Genomic DNA, 23095 nt, shown 5'->3' on the forward strand with positions numbered 1-23095 from the left:
TACCCTCCATCAGTGTGTGAATGTGTGTGTGAATGGGTAAATGTGGAAGTAGTGTCAAAGCGCTTTGAGTACCTTGAAGGTAGAAAAGCGCTATACAAGTACAACCCATTTATCATTTATTTATTTACAAGAATCATGTCAGAATATATTGAGAAAAAAAGTTAGAATAAAAAAAAATATACGTTTTACACCATTAAAGTCAAATATATTGTGAAAGTCCTTTTATTTTTAGAAAAACACAATATTATGAGAAAAAAGGTATTTTACACGAATTGTGTAGAAATATTTTAATAAAAAATTACTATAGTCAAATATATTGTGGGGAAAAAAGTAATATTATTTTTTAGAAAAAAAGTAGAATTATTGTGAGAAAAATATTTCATACAAGAATTTTTAGGAATATTCTAAGAAAAAAAATGTTGCACGAGAAAATTATGTCATTTTACAACATTAAAGTTAAATATATTATGAAAAAGTATTTAAAAAAAAAAAAGTTAGAAATATTGTAAAAAAAAAAAGTTGTCATTGTACAAGAATTATGCACTGTAGGAATATTTTAAGACACAATTCTAAATTTTACAGGAAAATGAACATAAACACTATCAAATAAAAATATTAAACTAAAAAGTCAATAGCAGTTTGCAAAAGGGCACTTGAATATGGACTACATAAGAAAAAACGTTTTCATTGTACGAGAATTATGTCAGAAATGATTGCAAAATAAAATTGTAATTTTATATATTATGAAAAAGTTTTGTTTTTTTTAGAAAAAAGTTGTCATTGTACAATAATTATGCACTGTAGCAATATTTTAAGGACAATTGTACAGAAACAAATACTATCAAATAACAATATAAAGTAAAAAGTCAATAGCAGAAAGGCCACTTGAATATGGACTACACAAGAAATAATATTTATAATCAGAACAGAGATATTTATAGCTAATATGACCTACAGTCCTGCAGCAACAGGAGAACTCAGTAGAAAGGGCTAAATGTTGTTCATTAAGTGGCGAATTTCAAACTAACAGCCTTTTGGCTGCCTTCTGGGTATTGCAGAAGGGAGTAAGAAAACCCCGGGAGTTCTAGTGTTAAGCAGTAATGTGGAACGTACCGATATGCTCCCCGCAGGAATCGCAGTACTCGGCGTAGAGCGACTCGAAGCAGGAACAGCAGTAGGGTCTCCCCTCCTTCATGATGTAGCGTTGGCCCCCCAGCACCGTCTCACACTCGAAGCAGCAGAAGTGTTTCATGTGCCAGTGACGGCCCTCGGCTTCAGTGCACTCGTCTGCCAAGATGATCTACAGAAAAAAAAAAGGAAGAAATGAGATCAGGAGATAAAACCTTGGCTGTGATAAGACACTACAGTGTTGGCAGTTTAGTCCAGGTGGTAGTCCAGGTGGATCTGTGTCATTCCTGGGCTTCTTTGGACCTTTGGTGGCAGCTTCTAATGACACTAATTAAACCATCTTTAAGCCAGTTAAATTGTTCCAGCCTGCTGTGTTGTAAACTGAAGCGGTTGTACCATCACTTTATAACACAACACTGAGTTATTGACACTTTTCTGACTTGGTGTTGTTTAGAGATGTCCAATAATGGCTTTTTTTGCCGATATTGTCCAACTCTTAATTACCGATTCCGATATCAACCGATACCGATATATACAGTCGTGGAATTAACACATTATTATGCCTAATTTTGTTGTGATGCCCCGCTGGATGCATTAAACAATGTAACAAGGTTTTCCAAAATAAATCAACTCAAGTTATGGGAAAAAAAAAAGCCAACATGGCACTGCCATATTTATTATTGAAGTCACAAAGTGCATTATTTTTTTTTACATGCCTCAAAACAGCAGCTTGGAATTTGGGACATGTTGAAGTGGGGGGGGGGGGGGGGGGGGGGGGGGGGGTAGGAGATAGCGGGGGGTGTATATTGTAGCGTCCCGGAAGAGTTAGTGCCGCAAGGGTTTCTGGGTATTTGTCCTGAAAAGCCATAGATATTATGTGATTGGACCAGCACACAAAGGCAGTGCCTTTAAGATTTATTGGCGCTCTGTACTTCTCCCTACGTCCGTGTACACAGCGGCGATAATTTAAGATATTACATTTTAAAGCATTTATCGGCCGATAATATCGGCAGTCCGATATTATCGGACATCTCTATCTATTACTCATTGAAATCCTGTGTGGGCACCTTGAGACTAGAATATGTTGACAATTTGTCTTCATTCACTCGTTATTTTGGCAGTTTGATCCATTTTTATGTAAATAAAACATAAGCATGGCAAATCAAACTGCAATTTTGGAGAAAAAAGTTTTTTCTCGAAATAGTGCAGCCCTAATCTAGACCCTCTCTCACAAGGCTTTTGATCACTTAGTATCTCTAACACAACGCAAGGAAAAGAGCACTGCTGTGCACTTTAGAAGTCCAATTAAATACTTGAAAATAGTGTTAGGTAGCATTTATTTGCGATTAATCGCCGACAACCATGTGATAACCTCAATAAAACGTTTATTTCCTTTTATAGCCCTTGTTAAAGACAGATGTGCCTTTTAAGTACCATTTTAGTGCCATTGTCCCCCTTTAAGGGGAAGTTAGTGTTAATAGTCAGGAGATCATTAGAACTGAAGAGAAGGTTTATGGTGTAAGAATGATCGTCTGTGTGTGCGTGTTCTTGTATTTCTACCCTTCTTGAGACAGCAACAAGGAAAAGTAGCTTCCATATGAGGACCGGTGAACAAGTGATGACATAAATCATGGTCCCAATAACATTGCATCTAATAGAGAATGTCTCATTTGCACCCCCTGGTGGTGAAATCTATCAAAATTAGGGCGGTCCCAAAAAGGAGGGATTTTTCAAATTGACTGTGTGTCGCTTTTAAAAGTGCTCCCCCTCTGGTCAACATATGAAATAACAAGTGCGTGTAAGAAATTGAAATGCGCCCCCTTTGGCCAAAATTAATAAAAACATTACTAAAAAAAAATGTATATGGAGACATACTGTAATAATTTGAAGGAAATAATGAATATTAAAAACCAATTACAAACAAAAAATAAAAAAAATAACTAAAAGGTTACCTTTTTTGTATTAGCATAGTATGTATATATTATTAATGTTGTAAATACAAATCTTTATATATCTAGAAAGGCTGGTCCTAATGAGGAAGGCATTTCTTGGAGGTCTCAAGAAGGTAAGAAATACAAGAATGTGTGTGTGTGATCTTCTATTTCTACCCTTCTTGACACATCAACAAGGAAAAGTAGCTTCCATATGAGGACCGGTGAACAGGTTAGGACATAAATCATGGTCCCAATACGGAAAACCATTGCATCTAATAGAGAATGTCTCATTTGCACCCCTGGTGGTGAAATCTATCAAAATTAGGGTGGTCCCAAAAAGGAGGGATTTTTCAAATCCTCGGTTTTAAAAGTGCTCCCCCTTTGGTCAACATATGAAATAACAAGTGTGTTTAAAAAATCTGAAATGCTCCCCCTCTGGTCAACATATATAATAACAAGTGTGTGTAAGAAATTGAAATGCGCCCCCTTTGGCCAAAATTAATTAAATAAAAAAATTAAAAAAAAGTATATATGGAGACATACTGTAATAATTTGAAGGACATAATGAATATCAAAAACCAATTACAAAAAAATAAATAAAAAAAATAACTAAAAGCTTACCTTTTTTATATTTGCATAGTATGTATATATTATTAATGTTGTAAATACAAATATTTATATATCTAGAAAGGGTGGTCCTAAAGAGGTAGGCGTTTTTCGGAGGTCTCTAGAAGGTATGAAATACAAGAATGTGTGTGTGTGTTCTTCTATTTCTACCCTTCTTGAGACAGCAACAAGGAAAAGTAGCTTCCATATGAGGACCGGTGAACAAGTGATGACATAAATCATGGTCCCAATACGGAAAACCATTGCATCTAATAGAGAATGTCTCATTTGCACCCCTGGTGGTGAAATCTATCAAAATTAGGGCGGTCCCAAAAAGGAGGAATTTTTCAAATCCTCGGTTTTAAAAGTGCTCCCCCTCTGGTCAACATATGAAATAACAAGTGTGTTTAAAAAATCTGAAATGCTCCCCCTCTGGTCAACATATATAATAACAAGTGTGTGTAAGAAATTGAAATGCGCCCCCTTTGGCCAAAATTAATTAAAAAAAAAAAAAAAAAAAATGTATAAATGGAGACATACTGTAATAATTTGAAGGACATAATAAATATCAAAAACCAATTACAAACAAAAAATACAAAAATACAAAAAATAACTAAAAGCTTACCTTTTTTTATATTTGCATAGTATGTATATATTATTAATGTTGTAAATACAAATATTTATATATATCTAGAAAGGGTGGTTCTAAAGAGGTAGGCATTTTCAAGAAGGTAACAAATACAAGAATGTATGTTTGTGTCGTCTTGTATTTCTACCCTTCTTGAGACATCAACAAGGAAAAGTAGCTTCCATATGAGGACCGGTGAACAAGTGATGACATAAATCATGGTCCCAATACGGAAAACCATTGCATCTAATAGAGAATGTCTCATTTGCACCCCTGGTGGTGAAATCTATCAAAATGAGGGTGGTCCCAAAAAGGAGGGATTTTTCAAATCCTCGGTTTTAAAAGTGCTCCCCCTCTGGTCAACATATGAAATAACAAGTGTGTTTAAAAAATTTGAAGTGCTCCCCCTCTGGTCAACATATATAATAACAAGTGTGTGTAAGAAATTGAAATGCGTCCCCTTTCGCCAAAATTAATTTAAAAAAATTAAAAATAAAATGTATATGGAGACATACTGTAATAAATTGAAGGAAATAATGAATATTAAAAACCAATTATAAAAAAAATAAAAAATTAAAAAAAACAACTAAGAGCTTAACTTTTTTATATTTGCATAGTATGTATATATTATTAATGTTGTAAATACAAATATTTATATATCTAGAAAGGGTGGTCCTAAAGAGGTAGGCATTTTTCTCAGGTCTCAAGAAGGTAACAAATACAAGTATGTGTGTGTGTGATCTTCTATTTCTACCCTTCTTGAGACATCAACAAGGAAAAGTAGCTTCCATATGAGGACCGGTGAACAAGTGATGACATAAATCATGGTCCCAATACGGAAAACCATTGCATCTAATAGAGAATGTCTCATTTGCACCCCCTGGTGGTGAAATCTATCAAAATTAAGGCGGTCCCAAAAAGGAGGGATTTTTCAAATCCTCGGTTTTAAAAGTGCTCCCCCTCTGGTCAACATATGAAATAACAAGTGTGTTTAAAAAATGTTAAGTGCTCCCCCTCTGGTCAACATATATAATAACAAGTGTGTGTAAGAAATTGAAATGCGCCCCCTTTGGCCAAAATTTATTTTAAATTAAAAAAAAAAAAAAAGTATATATGGAGACATACTGTAATAATTTGAAGGACATAATGAATATCAAAAAACAATTACAAACAAAAAATACAAAAATAAAAAAAATAACTAAAAGCTTACCTTTTTTTATATTTGCATAGTATGTATATATTATTAATGTTGTAAATACAAATCTTTATATATATATCTAGAAAGGCTGGTTCTAAAGAGGTAGGCATTTTCAAGAAGGTAACACATACAAGAATGTATGTTTGTGTCGTCTTGTATTTCTACCCTTCTTGAGACATCAACAAGGAAAAGTAGCTTCCATATGAGGACCGGTGAACAAGTGATGACATAAATCATGGTCCCAATATGGAAAACCATTGCATCTAATAGAGAATGTCTCATTTGCACCCCCTGGTGGTGAAATCTATCAAAATGAGGGTGGTCCCAAAAAGGAGGGATTTTTCAAATCCTCGGTTTTAAAAGTGCTCCCCCTCTGGTCAACATATGAAATAACAAGTGTGTTTAAAACATTTTAAGTGCTCCCCCTCTGATCAACATATATAATAACAAGTGTGTGTAAGAAATTGAAATGGGCCCCTTTGGCCAAAATTAATAAAAAAAATAAATTAAAAAAAATGTATATGGAGACATACTGTAATAAATTGAAGGAAATAATGAATATTAAAAACCAATTACAAAAAAATAAATAAAAAATAAATAAATAACTAAAAGCTTAACTTTTTTATATTTGCATAGTATGTATATATTATTAATGTTGTAAATACAAATATTTATATATCTAGAAAGGGTGGTCCTAAAGAGGTAGGCGTTTTTCGGAGGTCTCTAGAAGGTATGAAATACAAGAATGTGTGTGTGTGTTCTTCTATTTCTACCCTTCTTGAGACAGCAACAAGGAAAAGTAGCTTCCATATGAGGACCGGTGAACAAGTGATGACATAAATCATGGTCCCAATACGGAAAACCATTGCATCTAATAGAGAATGTCTCATTTGCACCCCTGGTGGTGAAATCTATCAAAATTAGGGCGGTCCCAAAAAGGAGGGATTTTTCAAATTGACTGTGTGTCGCTTTTAAAAGTCAATATATGAAATAACAAGTGTGTGTAAAAAATTTTAAGTGCTCCCCCTCTGGTCAACATATGAAATAACAAGTGTGTGTAAGAAATTGAAATGCGTCCCCTTTGGCCAAAATTAATTAAAAATAAATAAAAATAAAATGTATATGGAGACATACTGTAATAAATTGAAGGAAATAATGAATATTAAAAACCAATTACAAACAAAAAATAAAAAAATTAAAAAATAACTAAAAGTTTACCTTTTTTATATTTGCGTAGTATGTATATATTATTAATGTTGTAAATACAAATCTTTATATATATCTAGAAAGGTTGGTTCTAAAGAGGTAGGCATTTTCAAGAAGGTAACAAATACAAGAATGTATGTTTGTGTCGTCTTGTATTTCTACCCTTCTTGAGACATCAACAAGGAAAAGTAGCTTCCATATGAGGACCGGTGAACAAGTGATGACATAAATCATGGTCCCAATACGGAAAACCATTGCATCTAATAGAGAATGTCTCATTTGCACCCCCTGGTGGTGAAATCTATCAAAATGAGGGTGGTCCCAAAAAGGAGGGATTTTTCAAATCCTCGGTTTTAAAAGTGCTCCCCCTCTGGTCAACATATGAAATAACAAGTGTGGTTAAAAAATTTGAAGTGCTCCCCCTCTGGTCAACATATATAATAACAAGTGTGTGTAAGAAATTGAAATGCGCCCCCTTTGACCAAAATTAATAAAAAAATAAATTAAAAAAAATGTATATGGAGACATACTGTAATAAATTGAAGGAAATAATGAATATTAAAAACCAATTACAAAAAAATAAATAAAAAATAAATAAATAACTAAAAGCTTAACTTTTTTATATTTGCATAGTATGTATATATTATTAATGTTGTAAATACAAATATTTATATATCTAGAAAGGGTGGTCCTAAAGAGGTAGGCGTTTTTCGGAGGTCTCAAGAAGGTAACAAATACAAGAATGTGTGTGTGTGTTCTTGTATTTCTACCCTTCTTGAGACATCAACAAGGAAAAGTAGCTTCCATATGAGGACCGGTGAACAAGTGATGACATAAATCATGGTCCCAATACGGAAAACCATTGCATCTAATAGAGAATGTCTCATTTGCACCCCCTGGTGGTGACATCTATCAAAATTAGGGCGGTCCCAAAAAGGAGAAATTTTTCAAATCCTCGGTTTTAAAAGTGCTCCCCCTCTGGTCAACATATGAAATAACAAGTGTGTTTAAAAAATTTGAAATGCTCCCCCTCTGGTCAACATATGAAATAACAAGTGTGTGTAAAAATTAGAAGTGCTCCCCCTCTGGTCAACATATATAATAACAAGTGTGTGTAAGAAATTGAAATGCGCCCCCTTTGGCCAAAATTAATAAAATAAAAAAATAAAATTTTTTATATATGGAGACATACTGTAATAATTTGAAGGACATAATAAATATCAAAAACCAATTACAAACAAAAAATACAAAAATAAAAAAAATAACTAAAAGCTTACCTTTTTTTATATTTGCATAGTATGTATATATTATTAATGTTGTAAATACAAATCTTTATATATATCTAGAAAGGGTGGTTCTAAAGAGGTAGGCATTTTCAAGAAGGTAACAAATACAAGAATGTATGTTTGTGTCGTCTTGTATTTCTACCCTTCTTGAGACATCAACAACAAAAAGTACCTTCCATATGAGGACCGGTGAACGGGTTAGGACATAAATCATGGTCCCAATACGGAAAACCATTGCATCTAATAGCGAATGTCTCATTTGCACCCCTGGTGGTGACATCTATCAAAATGAGGGCGGTCCCAAAAAGGAGGGAATTTTCAAATCCTCGGTTTTAAAAGTGCTCCCCCTCTGGTCAATATATGAAATAACAAGTATGTAAACAATTTTAAGTGCTCCCTCTCTGGTCAACATATGAAATAACAAGTATGTGTAACAAATTTAAATGCTCAGCCTCTGGTCAACATATGAAATAACAAGTGTGCGTAAAAATTTTAAGTGCTCCCCCTGTGGCCAACATATGAAATAACAAGTGTGTGGAAGAAATTGAAATGTGCCCCCTTTGGTCAAAATTAATTAAATTAAAAAAAAAAAAAAAGTATATATGGAGACATACTGTAATAATTTGAAGGAAATAATGAATATTAAAAACCAATTACAAACAAAAAATAAAAAAATTAAAAAAATAACTAAAAGCTTACCTTTTTTTATATTTGCATAGTATGTATATATTATTAATGTTGTAAATACAAATCTTTATATATCTAGAAAGGGTGGTTCTAAAGAGGTAGGCATTTTCAAGAAGGTAACAAATACAAGAATGTATGTTTGTGTCGTCTTGTATTTCTACCCTTCTTGAGACAGCAACAAGGAAAAGTAGCTTCCATATGAGGACCGGTGAACAAGTGATGACATAAATCATGGTCCCAATACGGAAAACCATTGCATCTAATAGAGAATGTCTCATTTGCACCCCTGGTGGTGAAATCTATCAAAATGAGGGTGGTCCCAAAAAGGAGGGATTTTTCAAATCCTCGGTTTTAAAAGTGCTCCCCCTGTGGTCAACATATGAAATAACAAGTGTGTTTAAAAAATTTGAAGTGCTCCCCCTCTGGTCAACATATATAATAACAAGTGTGTGTAAGAAATTGAAATGCGCCCCCTTTGGCCAAAATTAATAAAAAAATAAATTAAAAAAAATGTATATGGAGACATACTGTAATAAATTGAAGGAAATAATGAATATTAAAAACCAATTACAAAAAAATAAATAAAAAATAACTAAATAACTAAAAGCTTAACTTTTTTATGTTTGCATAGTATGTATATATTATTAATGTTGTAAATACAAATATTTATATATCTAGAAAGGGTGGTCCTAAAGAGGTAGGCGTTTTTCAGAGGTCTCTAGAAGGTATGAAATACAAGAATGTATGTGTGTGTTCTTCTATTTCTACCCTTCTTGAGACAGCAACAAGGAAAAGTAGCTTCCATATGAGGACCGGTGAACAAGTGATGACATAAATCATGGTCCCAATACGGAAAACCATTGCATCTAATAGAGAATGTCTCATTTGCACCCCTGGTGGTGAAATCTATCAAAATTAGGGCGGTCCCAAAAAGGAGGAATTTTTCAAATCCTCGGTTTTAAAAGTGCTCCCCCTCTGGTCAACATATGAAATAACAAGTGTGTGTAAAAAAATGTAAGTGCTCCCTCTTTGGTCAACATACAGGTATATAATAACAAGTGTGTGTAAGAAATTGAAATGCGTCCCCTTTGGCCAAAATTAATAAAAAAATAAATTAAAAAAAATGTATATCGAGACATACTGTAATAAATTGAAGGAAATAATGAATATCAAAAACCAATTACAAAAAAAATAAATAAAAATAAATAAATAACTAAAAGCTTAACTTTTTTATATTTGCATAGTATGTATATATTATGTTGAAAATACAAATCTTTATATATATCTAGAAAGGGTGGTTCTAAAGAGGTAGGCATTTTCAAGAAGGTAACAAATACAAGAATGTATGTTTGTGTCGTCTTGTATTTCTACCCTTCTTGAGACATCAACAAGAAAAAGTAGCTTCCATTTGAGGACCGGTGAACAAGTGATGACATAAATCATGGTCCCAATACGGAGAACCATTGCATCTGATAAAGAGCCAAATACCAGAGTCCGTGAACATTGCTCCAAAGTCATGATTTTTTTGTTGATTTAATGTGCGTACAAAAGCAAACATTGACAAGTGCAAAGGCAGCAATATATGATAAAACGAGACGGCAGCTAAAGAAGGACTTCCCTATTCATCCCCCCAAAAAGCCCGCCAGGTGAAATCTATCAAAATTAGGGGCGGTCCCAAAAAGGAGGGATTTTTCAAATTGACTGAAAGTGCTCCCCCTCTGGTCAACATAAGAAATAACAAGTGTGTGTAAGACATTGAAATGCGCCCCCTTTGGCCAAAATGTATTAAAAAAATTAAATAAATTACTGTAATAATTTGAAGTAAATAATAAAGATTAAAAACCAATTACAAAAAAAAATAAAAAATATTATATATATTATTACTATAGTATATATTATTAATGTTGTAAATACAAATCTTTATATATCTAGAAAGGGTGGTCCTAAAGAGGTAGGCATTTTTCAGAGGCCTCAAGAAGCTAACAAATACAAGAACGTGTGTGTGTGTAAAACCAATGAGCATCATATGACAGCAGTTAAGTGCATAGCTGAGCAATATGCAGACTGTGTGTGTGTGTGTGTGTGTGTGTGTGTGTGTGTGTGTGTGTGTGTGTGTGTGTGTTCATCACGATGCCGGAGACGGGCGTCTACCTCGTCACAAGCTGTGCAGCGCGGCTTCAGCCTCTCCGCATGGTGCCGTCCGCAGTAGATCTTTCCGTCCTGGTAGAAGTAGATGAGGTCCACCAGGAGCTCGCTGCACATGCTGCACACAAAGCAGGCCGGGTGCCAACACATGCCGTGGCCGGCGCGCGTGGCAAACACAGCGATGTCGCCGCCGTTTATCTGGCCCCCGCACTGCCGGGAAACAGGAGAGGAGGAATGTCAACACGGTGAAGTCTTCCTGCAGGACCACCACAACTCCCAAGTGACACCATGCAGCGGTGCGATCATGTAAATGTACCTGTGGACTACCTCTATGGCTGCTCTAAGCATCATCATCTTTGCACAGACATCCCATTTAATCGGGGGTCTCAAACCTACAGGCTCTATGTACCTTTAGGGGACCTCTGACGGTATGGGGACAAAAAAAGAGGTCCCCGAATGGGAAACCTTTTTAAATGATAGTCAGATCCATTCTGAAGATTCTGAACTCAGTCCAGTCAACTAAGTCCTCAGTAGTCATGTACAAATTTGTGTGAATAATGCAAAATTATTTAAATGTGGTCCCCATGAACCATATTAACTCTTTTTCCCCAGGGTCCCCAGTAAGAATGATGAGCACATTACTTCATCAATCCAGAGATTTAAAGACGTGTATGAGCTAACTGGGCAGTGGACATTTTACACCATTTTTTTTATGCCTCCACAACCTGTAGAAAGGCTGGTCCCCACAAGTCACGATCAAAAACTTGGTCCCCATTCCAAATGATAACCAGTGTGTGTGTGTGTCAGTGACGTGCAGTCACTAGAGGCAGGTGAGGCGGGGCCTCACCTGTCATCATGGAAAGAAAAAAAATGTAAAAAGAAAAAGAAAAATTAAATTGTTATATGTATCCAGTGATTATACTATAAAGTTATTTTCCATTTAACTTCACCAGTTTTAGATTATTTTTATTCAAAATCGCTGAATTTTCACATTTGCCGTTCAAATACTGAGAAGAGACGGTGCGGTGAACAGCAGCCAGTTGAGGCACGTCACTCAGTGCCGCAACATGGATTGCGCAATGACTCGGCTAACTGCTGGCCTGCTGTGCAGTGAGACCGTATTGCTATATGAATTATATTATACATTTCCATAGTTTAGTTAGCTGAGGTATATAATGTACAGTGTATTTTGTCAACAACTGTATGTGTGTAAAGTATTTCTTGTGCTGAGCGATCATAAAACGGCTGCAAAAGACGCACTGGCTGAGGCTCGCCTCCTGCACCCCCGCCGTAGAATTGTTGTATCAACTAAAGCCCACACTTAAACTTTCCACGTGCAAGATTGAATCTATTTAAAAAAATTATTTCATAAGAAGCCAAAAAGTGCAAAAACAATAATGTTGGTGTTGGAGGAGTTGTGAATGACTGCAGGGCCACAACATTAGGTACACCTGCAGACTGCAGGTGTACCTAATTCACAACTCCTCCAACACGAACATGATTGTTTTTGCACTTTTTGGCTTCTTATTAAATAACTTTTGTAACCTATTTTCATGGGCTTTCCTCTTTGTGATGTTAAGTTCCTGTTATGCGCTGTTATACAGTATATGCCTTGAGCTCTTTTTTTGAAGGCGCTAAGAGCGGAAGTGATGACACGGTGTGGAGCGGAGGTTTTTGAAAGAAGGTAAATAAAGTGGTCCTCGTGTAAACTGGAGCCTCCGTGTTTGTTATTTTGTAGTTTCATACAGTATAGGCGACATTTATAAACCCTCGGTTACACTTTTTTAAATAGATTCAATCTTGCACGTGGAAAGTTTAAGTGAGGGCTTTAGTTGCGGCGCATGGACTTAATTTCTAAGTAAAGGTAAGACAATAATAAATTTTTTTTTATTAAATGTGCTTTTTTGTGTGCTACAGTTTGTATGTGTAAAGTTAAAGTTAAGTTAAAGTACCAATGATTGTCACACACACACTAGGTGTAATGAAATTTGTCCTCTGCATTTGACCCATCCCCTGGTTCACCCCCTGGGAGGTGAGGGGAGCAGTGGGCAGCAGCGGCGCCGCGCCCGGGAATCATTTTTGGTGATTTAACCCCCAATTCCAAGCCTTGATGCTGAGTGCCAAGCAGGGAAGAATGCTGGTATGAGCTTTTAAACATAACCCGCTAACTGCTGCCAATCAAATGGTGAATAAGATACTCTTTAGGGTTCATATGTTTGTAAATCTGACTGTGATGAAGTCAGTGCCTCACCAGCCATCAACCTCACCGCACGTCACTGGTGTGTGTGTGTGTGTGTGTGTGTGTGTGTGTGTGTGTGTGTGTGTGTGTGTGTGTGTGTGTGTGTGTGTGTGTGTGTGTGTGTGTGTGTGTGAATAGAAACTATATATCATCACCCAAGGCGCTGCAACACGAAGTAACGCTTGATGTTGTGCACAATATTACAATCACCGGTAGGTTTTTGGTTTCTCTTATTTCACATTGTGGTACCAGAAGGCCTTTTACATGTGGCAAAAAAAACAGTCAACATTTAATTTGACGGGGCACTGAGGCAATGTTTCATGCCAGATTTAGGCCGGTTGGTCCCTAAAGTGTTAGATGCTATTTAAAGACAAACACTACGTTGGTCTGAGTGTGACAGCTCACACGTCAGCTTGATGAAAGACACAGAAAAAGACATGAAACATCTGACCACATTAAGATAATTCATCGGACATACTTAAAAGGATCTCAGGATGGAAGGGCTGCGGCTAAATTTCCCGTATTTACCCCCATTTTCTGAAGAGTTGACCTTATTTTCAAATGCAAGGTAATTTAGATCAAGGGTTTCTGGGTATTTGTTCTGTTGTGTTTAGGTGCGGATGTTCTCCCGAAATGTGTTTGTCATTCTTGTTTGGTGTGGGTTCACAGTGTGGCGCATATTTGGGACAGTGTTAAAGTTGTTTATACGGCCACCCTCAGTGTGGCCTGTATTCACTTGTGTGTGTGAAAAGCCGTAGATATTATGTGACTGGGCCGGCACGCAAAGAAAGTGCCTTTAAGGTTTATTGGCGCTCTGTACTTCTCCCTACGTCCGTGTACACAGCGGCGTTTTAAAAAGTCACACATTTTACTTTTTGAAACCGATCATTTTGAAACAGATACCGATAATTTCCGATATTACATTTTAAAGCATTTATCAGCCGATAATATCGGCAGTCCCATATTATCGGACATCCCTAGAGACAAACATGACTATTTCTATATTTATGCCCGCTAAGCCCCTTGAACACAACCTTCCCACAGTGCATTGCTACAGAAGACAACTGGCACTGGACTTTATGTGTCCACATACATCACTTCTCACATGTCGTAAAAAAAAAAAGCCTGCAAATTGCCAGTTGTCGACTCCACGCCCAGCACGTGACTGCCCTTTGTCACATGACGCCGAAAGGACATTTAGGATGTCTGCAGTTCCCGAGTTAACACCAACATCATCTTATAATCCTGTAGGCTTTCATTATATTTGATTGATTATTGTAGTGGTTCTGTCTAAAAATACTTTCAAAAAGAGAGTAATCCCTACTATTGTTAGAGCGAGTCAAAGGCGTGGCTACACGAAGCCACAACTCACCTTTAAGGGCGGCGATTGAAGAAGTGCTGTGCACGATTCCGCTACTGTGGCGACGACTTTGCCTTTTATGACCACTTGGATTTGATTAAAGTGCATAATGCATGAAACTCTTCCTGTCTTTCACTTCAAACGCACACGGCGTGGGAATTCGGTACGCCTCTATACCGAACCTAAGGCTCTGTACAGTCTATTATACAGCATTATTCACATGTGAATAATATAAATACAGTCTATTATACAGCATTATTCACATGTGAACAATATAAATACAGTCTATTATACAGCATTATTCACATGTGAATAATATAAATACAGTCTATTATACAACATAATTCACATGTGAATAATATAAATACAGTCTATTATACAGCATTATTCACAAGTGAATAATATAAATACCGTCTTTTATACAGCATTATTCACATGTGAATAATATAAATACAGTCTATTATACAACATTATTCACATGTGAATAATATAAATACAGTCTATTATACAGCATTATTCACATGTGAATAATATAAATACAGTCTATTATACAGCATTATTCACATGTGAATAATATAAATACAGTCTATTATACAGCATTATTCACAAGTGAATAATATAAATACCGTCTTTTATACAGCATTATTCACATGTGAATAATATACATACAGTCTATTATACAGCATTATTCACATGTGAATAATATAAATACAGTCTATTATACAGAATTGTTCACATGTGAATAATATAAATACAGTCTATTATACAGCATTATTCACATGTGAATAATATAAATACAGTCTATTATACAGCATTATTCACATGTGAATAATATAAATACAGTCTATTATACAGCATTATTCACATGTGAATAATATAAATACAGTCTATTATACAGCATTATTCACATGTGAATATTATATATACAGTCTATTATACAGCATTATTCACATGTGAATAATATAAATACAGACTATTATACAGCATTATTCACATGTGAATAATATAAAAACAGTCTATTATACAGCATTATTCACATGTGAATAATATAAATACAGTCTATTATACAGCATTATTCACAAGTGAATAATATAAATACCGTCTTTTATACAGCATTATTCACATGTGAATAATATAAATACAGTCTATTATACAACATTATTCACATGTGAATAATATAAATACAGTGTATTATACAGCATTATTCACATGTGAATATTATATATACAGTCTATTATACAGCATTATTCACATGTGAATAATATAAATACAGTCTATTATACAGCATTATTCACATGCGAATAATATACATACAGACTATTATACAGCATTATTCACATGTGAATAATATAAATACAGACTATTATACAGCATTATTCACATGTGAATAATATACATACAGTCCATTATACAGCATTATTCACATGTGAATAACATAAATAGAGTCTATTATACATTTAAGTACAGTCAAAAAGGAACATATGCATTATACAGTCTGATGGCTGTCGGAATGAAGGACTTGTTGATGTTGGAATGGTTTGAATAGGTTGAAAAATGTGGGGATTGTGCAACTTGTAGCAATGTCCTATTCATTTCAATTGGAACTTCCTGAACATTTGGGAATTTTGGGAAAAGCGTTTTTTTTAATTAAATGATTAGGAGCATGAATGTCCTGAATGAGCTGAATTGGTTGGTGTTAGAATTGTTAAAATCGAGCAAGAAATGTTGAAGTAGTAAATGGTATTAGGGAATTTCTGGAAAATCGGGAATTTTTTTGAACTTGGAAAAAAGGTAGTTTGAATTTAAAGAATGGGTTGAAGAAATTGGGAATTGTGGAAGTTAGAAAAATGGCCAATTCATTTTGAATGGGGAAAATGCAAAAAAAAAAAAAAGAAAAAGGAATTATGGGAAATCCGGGAATTTTTTGTAGAATTGTTGAAGTAGAGCACACAATTCCTGAACAGGCTGAATATTTTGAAGTTGGAACCTTTTGAATCAGATGAAAAATGTGGAAGTTGTGGAACTTTGAAGAATGTCATATTGATTTCAATGGGAATTTCTGAAAAAATTGGGAATTTCGGGAAAAGCGGGATTTTTTGGGAAAATGGTAAAAAACTTGAATCGTCTGAATGAGTTGAAATGGTTGGTGTTGAAATTTTTCATATAGGTCGAGAAATGTTGAAGTAGTAACATGTTGAATTGAGAAATGGTATTACGGAATTCCTGGAATTTCGGGAAAACCAGGAATTTTTTAAGTTAAAAAAACAACTTCGTTTTTTTTCCTGATTAAGAGGAATATTTTGACGTTGGAACAATTGAAATGCGTTGAAAAATGTGGAAGGAGTAGTCGCCAGAAAAAAAAAACAGGAATTCTGGAAAAATAGAAGTTTGAATTTCTAGAATGGTGGAACAGGTTGAAGGTGGAATGGTTTGAATAGGTTGAAAAATGTGGAAATGGTGGAAGTTTGAAAAATGGCCAATTCATTTGGAATGGGAAAAATGTCCCGGAAAACCTGGAATTCTCGGAAATCTGGGAATTTGTGAATTCCTGAATAGGTTCAACAGTTTGAAGTTGGAACGGTTTGAATCGGGGGGAAAATGTGGAAGGTTGAACGCGTCAAAATCTGGAGAATAATAATAATACGTTGAATAAATTTAATAAATAGATGAATTTTGGTGTCTAAAACCATATGTGTGAATGCTTTGGAGCATTCACACAATTATAATCATTGTTGTCATTGATTGCGTCATATTTACAACCCGTGTGTACCTGTTCACAGATGGCCCCGGTCATCGTCACAGGGAATGGGCGAACATTTCCTCGACCAAGGTTTTCCCTTTTGCGTTGGTTACTGAAGAGCTTCAGCTCCCGCTTCTCTTCGTCATCCAGGCTGTTGCAATAGCGAACCTGATCGGGCAAGAAAAGGCGTCGAGAGTCAAGCAGGTTGCTAGTGTTAGCATTGACAGAATTGACAGAGTTATAACAGATTTGAAAGAATTCCCCAGTTGTGGAATGAATACAGTTTATCCGAAAATACCGTCTAAACGTCATAAAATGCCGCAAATTCAGTCGGCCGTTTTTAATATTCCGCTCCGAATATCTCCGGCTATTTCCGGTAGATTGACGTCAATGGAGTAACGCTTCTGCACTCTGACCATGTTATCGGATCAGTCGTACTGGCAATACGTAAACATCTGTCTATTTTTCACAATCTCTATATAAGACATGCACACACGTTTTTCTTGTTTTTGTAATGCAATGTAATGTAATGCTAAGTCAAAAATAAATAAATACCGTATTTTCCGCACTATTAGCCGCACCTAAAAACCACAAATTTACTCAAAAGCTGACAGTGCGGCTTATAACCCGGTGCGCTTTATATATGGATTAATATTAAGATTCATTTTCATAAAGTTTCGGTCTCGCAACTACGGTAAACAGCCGCCATCTTTTTTCCCCGTAGAAGAGGAAGTGCTTCTTCTTCTACGCAAGCAACCGCCAAGGTAAGCACCCGCCCCCATAGAACAGGAAGCGCTTCTTCTTCTACTGTAAGCAACCACCCGCCCGCGTAGAAGAAGAAGAAGAAGCGCGCGGATATTACGTTTCATTTCCTTTGTGTGTTTACATCTGTAAAGACCACAAAATGGCTCCTACTAAGCGACAGGTTTCCGGTTCATGAAAAGACGCAATCTCTCCATCCGCACACGGACTACTATTTCACAGCAACTGCCTAAAGACTTTCAAGAAAAGCTGGCTACTTTCCGTGCATATTGTAAAAACAAGATAGCTGAAAAAAAGATCCGGCCAGAGAACATTATCAACGAAGTTCCACTGACTTTTGATATTCCTGTGAACCGCACTGTGGATACAACGGGAGCACGTACGGTGAATATTCGCACCACAGGGAATGAGAAGTCATCCTTCACTGTGGTTCTAGCTTGCCATGCTAATGGCCAGAAACTTCCACCCATGGTGATATTCAAAAGGAAGACCTTGCCAAAAGAGACCTTTCCAGCCGGCGTCATCATAAAAGCTAACTCGAAGGGATGGATGGATGAAGAAAAGATGAGCGAGTGGTTAAGGTAAGTTTACGCGAAGAGGCCGGGTGGCTTTTTTCACGCAGCTCCGTCCATGTTGATATACGACTCCATGCGCGCCCACATCACGCTGGTTTTTAATATATTATTAAAGTTTGACTGACCTATCTGACTGTTTTTTTGACATTCCTTTAGCGCAGTTAGATGCGGCTTATAACACGGGGCGGCTTATAGGTGGACAAAGTTTTGAAATATGCCGTTCATTGAAGGCGCAGCTTATAACCCAGGGCGGCTTATGGTGCGGAAAATACGGTACACAAAAAGTCCGCTAACGATGTAGTCAATGGGGGGGCTCTCTATTTTGCTCACAAATCCCTCTAAATACCCATCCAAAACCGGCCAACAATACTTGTTATACATAATGTGACATGAATACTAAAGGGGACATTATCACAATTTCAGAAGGGTTAAAACCATTAAAAATCAGTTCCCAGTGGCTTATTTTATTTTTCGAAGTTTTTTTCAAAATTTTACCCATCACGCAATATCCCTAAAAAAAAGCTTCAAAGTGCCTGATTTTAACCATCGTTATATACACCCGTCCATTTTCCTGTGACGTCACATAGTGATGCCAACACAAACAAACATGGCGGCTAGAACAGCAAGCTATAGCGACATTAGCTCGGATTCAGACTCGGATTTCAGCGGCTTAAGCGATTCAACAGATTACGCATGTATTGAAACGGATGGTTGTAGTGTGGAGGCAGGTAGCGAAAACGAAATTGAAGAAGAAACTGAAGCTATTGAGCCATATCGGTTTGGCATACCTGCCAACTTTTGAAATCAGAAAAACCTAGTAGCCAGGGTCCAAGGGCCACAGGCCCCGGTAGGTCCAGGACAAAGTCCTGGTGGGGGGTTCAGGCTTCGCCCCCCGACGCAAAATGATTATTAGCATTCAGACAGGTTAAAATGTTGCTAAAACCATCACTTTTCTATCAGTCACAGTGACTTTTCAAAACAAAAATATTACAGCAAAAATCATATGGGTTGATTGACATGTTTATTCTGTAAGCTAACTTCAATAGTTTGAAATTATTTTGACAGTTAATGCCAGTTATCCTGTCAACCTTTCACAAGACTTCAATTTGTTAATTGAAAGTATAAACAGTATAAACACTTTTTACAGTAAACAAATGGTAAAACAGTACTAAACAATTCCATAAAAAAAAAAATTGGTGTCATTATTAACTTTCTGTCCAAGCTTGTATAATCTACTGCCTTGTTCAATTGTAAAAAATATTCTGTGCCTAAAATTCACATTTCTATCACAATTATCATACTGTAAACATGGTAAGCTAACTTCATTAAAATTAATAGTCCTGTCAATAGCATGGAATTACAATTCAAATGTAGTTTTTTTGTAAGCCTTTCAAAAGAATTCAAAATATGAAAAATTAATGAAAATTAATTTAAGCCATCAGACACTTGAAAAGTGGCACATCACATCTCTAATGTAATCATTTTAACTTTTCAACAGAAATAGCACTGCAAAAATATTAAGGACATACTTCTGTATTTTGGTAGTTATGCTGTCAACATTTAACAAGATTTCTTCAACTTGGACTTGAAAGCATAAATAGTATAAACACTTTTAACAGTATAACAGTACTAAACAATTCCAATAGATAACATTGGTGTCATTACCTTTTTGTGGCTAAAATCCAAATTTATTCTATCAGATTGATCATACTGCAAAAATGATATGGTAACTTTATGATAAGTTTACTTGAAGTGGCATAAAACACTGAAAGTGATTGTTCCTATAACCCCTTTGTTTCAAATGTTTGTTCCACTTGTGGCAGTCGGGCACCAGCATACCGTCTTTGACAACTTGAAGTGGCATAAAACACAACAAAGTGATTGTTCCTATAACCCCTTTGTTTTAAATGTTTTATGCCACTTCAAGTTGTCAAAGGCATGCTGTGAAATACAGCCGACAGGATTGCGCACTAAACACGAAGCAAGGCCAAAGCGCATGCATGGTGCAGGAGAACAAAGGACTTCTTTCATTTAAGGTTTGTGATAAACCATCAAACTCATTCGTTAAAAGGACTCTATAGTAATATAAAGCGAGTTTTTCTGGACATTATCATTCAAGAAAAGTTTATTTTTGGGACCGCGATCACCGCGTAATGATTTTTAAAGGTTGCATTACAAACATTTAACTGTCCCATGTGATCAGCCAGTGCGATTGGAAGTCCATGCTCAATTATTGCCTCCGTAAATAAAACTTCGGCATTTATCACATCCAAAGAATCTGTTTGGGCGACGAAAAACGTTGAAAGTTTTCCACTTGTATCGCTAGCAACGGCATTAGACGTTGTCTAATGTCCCAACATGGTCTTTTACATCGCTAATTCCTCCGTGTCCGATCGAAAAATCTTGTCTGCACAAGGTGCAATTCGCGTAGTTTTCACCCTTTTTTTTTTTTTAATTAATGAAAAACCGTATTTTTTATCACTGCAACCGTAACCCGGAATAGGTTGATGAAAACCGTACGAATTACGGGAAAACCGGAGTAGTTGGCAGGTATGCGTATGCAAGCGAAACCGACGAAAACGACACGACAGCCAGCGACACGGGAGAAAGCGAGGACGAATTCGGCGATCGCCTTCTAACCAACGATTGGTATGTGTTTGTTTGGCATTGAAGGAAACTAACAACTATGAACTAGGTTTACAGCATATGAAATACATTTGGCAACAACATGCACTTTGAGAGTGCAGACAGCCCAGTTTTCATCAATTAATATATTCTGTAGACATACCCTCATCCGCTCTCTTTTCCTGGGGGTCTGGCGGCAGATTTCTTTGACTTTATCGTTGGAAATGCATCTGCTTTGAGTGTCGCAGGATATCCACACATTCTTGCCATCTCTGTCGTAGCATAGCTTTCGTCGGTAAAATGTGCGGAACAAACGTCCAATTTCTTGCCACTTTCGCATCTTTGGGCCACTGGTGCAACTTGAATCCTTCCCTGTTCGTGTTGTTACACCCTCCGACAACACACCGACGAGGCATGATGTCTCCAAGGTACGGAAAACAGTCGAAAAAACGGAAAATAACAGAGCTGATTTGACTCGGTGTTTGAGAAAATGGCGGATTGCTTCCCGATGTGACGTCATCGCTCCGAGAGCGAATAATAGAAAGGCGTTTAATTCGCCAAAATTCACCCATTTAGAGTTCGGAAATCCATCCATCCATCCATCCATCTTCTTCCGCTTATCCGAGGTTGGGTCGCGGGGGCAGCAGCTTAAGCAGGGAAGCCCAGACTTCCCTCTCCCCAGCCACTTCGTCCAGCTCCTCCCGGGGGATCCCGAGGCGTTCCCAGGCCAGCCGGGAGACATAGTCTTCCCAACGTGTCCTGGGTCTTCCCCGTGGCCTCCTACCGGTCGGACGTGCCCGAAACACCTTCCTAGGGAGGCGTTCGGGTGGCATCCTGACCAGATGCCCGAACCACCTCATCTGGCTCCTCTCGATGTGGAGGAGCAGCGGCTTTACTTTGAGCTCCCCCCGAATGACAGAGCTTCTCACCCTATCTCTAAGGGAGAGCCCCGCCACTCGGCGGAGGAAACTCATTTCGGCCGCTTGTACCCGTGATCTTGTCCTTTCGGTCATGACCCAAAGCTCATGACCATAGGTGAGGATTGGAACGTAGATCGACCGGTAAATCGAGAGCTTTGCCTTCCGGCTCAGCTCCTTCTTCACCACAACGGATCGATACAGCGTCCGCATTACTGAAGACGCCGCACCGATCCGCCTGTCGATCTCACGATCCACTCTTCCCCCACTCGTGAACAAGACTCCGAGGTACTTGAACTCCTCCACTTGGGGCAAGATCTCCTCCCCAACCCGGAGATGGCACTCCACCCTTTTCCGGGAGAGAACCATGGACTCGGACTTGGAGGTGCTGATTCCCATCCCAGTCGCTTCACACTCGGCTGCGAACCGATCCAGTGAGAGCTGAAGATCTTGGCCGGAGGAAGCCATCAGGACCACATCATCTGCAAATAGCAGAGACCTAATCCTGCAGCCACCAAACCAGATACCCTCAACGCCCTGACTGCGCCTAGAAATTCTGTCCATAAAGGTTATGAACAGAATCGGTGACAAAGGGCAGCCTTGGCGGAGTCCAACCCTCACTGGAAACGTGTCCGACTTACTGCCGGCAATGCGGACCAAGCTCTGACACTGATTATACAGGGAGCGAACTGCCACAATAAGACAGTCCGTTACCCCATACTCTCTGAGCACTCCCCACAGGACTTCCCGGGGTACACGGTCGAATGTCTTCTCCAAGTCCACAAAGCACATGTAGACTGGTTGGGCAAACTCCCATGCACCCTCAAGGACCCTGCCGAGAGTATAGAGCTGGTCCACAGTTCCACGACCAGGACGAAAACCACACTGTTCCTCCTGAATCCGAGGTTCGACTATCCGGCGTAGCCTCCTCTCCAGTACACCTGAATAGACCTTACCGGGAAGGCTGAGGACTGAGTACTCCTCAGCCTTCCCGGTAAGGTCTATTCAGGAGTTCGGAAATCGGTTAAAAAAATATATGGTCTTTTTTCTGCAACATCG

The 23095-nt window shown here is 37.3% G+C and overlaps 1 protein-coding gene across 2 annotated transcripts in view; it reads right to left on the minus strand.

Moving 5' to 3' along the window:
- Positions 1-23095, minus strand: part of prickle2b (prickle homolog 2b) — a 363308-nt gene that overhangs the window by 14917 nt on the left and 325296 nt on the right. For both annotated transcript variants that reach the window (XM_061932665.1, XM_061932666.1), the window contains 3 exons: positions 17188-17325; positions 10825-11028; positions 1114-1300 (listed from right to left, as the gene is read on the minus strand). In XM_061932665.1, the coding sequence (XP_061788649.1) occupies positions 1114-1300; positions 10825-11028; positions 17188-17325 (529 nt within the window). The remainder of the gene's footprint in view (positions 1-1113; positions 1301-10824; positions 11029-17187; positions 17326-23095) is intronic.

This window comes from Nerophis lumbriciformis, linkage group LG38, assembly GCF_033978685.3.
Source record: "Nerophis lumbriciformis linkage group LG38, RoL_Nlum_v2.1, whole genome shotgun sequence".
Lineage (NCBI taxonomy): Eukaryota > Metazoa > Chordata > Actinopteri > Syngnathiformes > Syngnathidae > Nerophis > Nerophis lumbriciformis.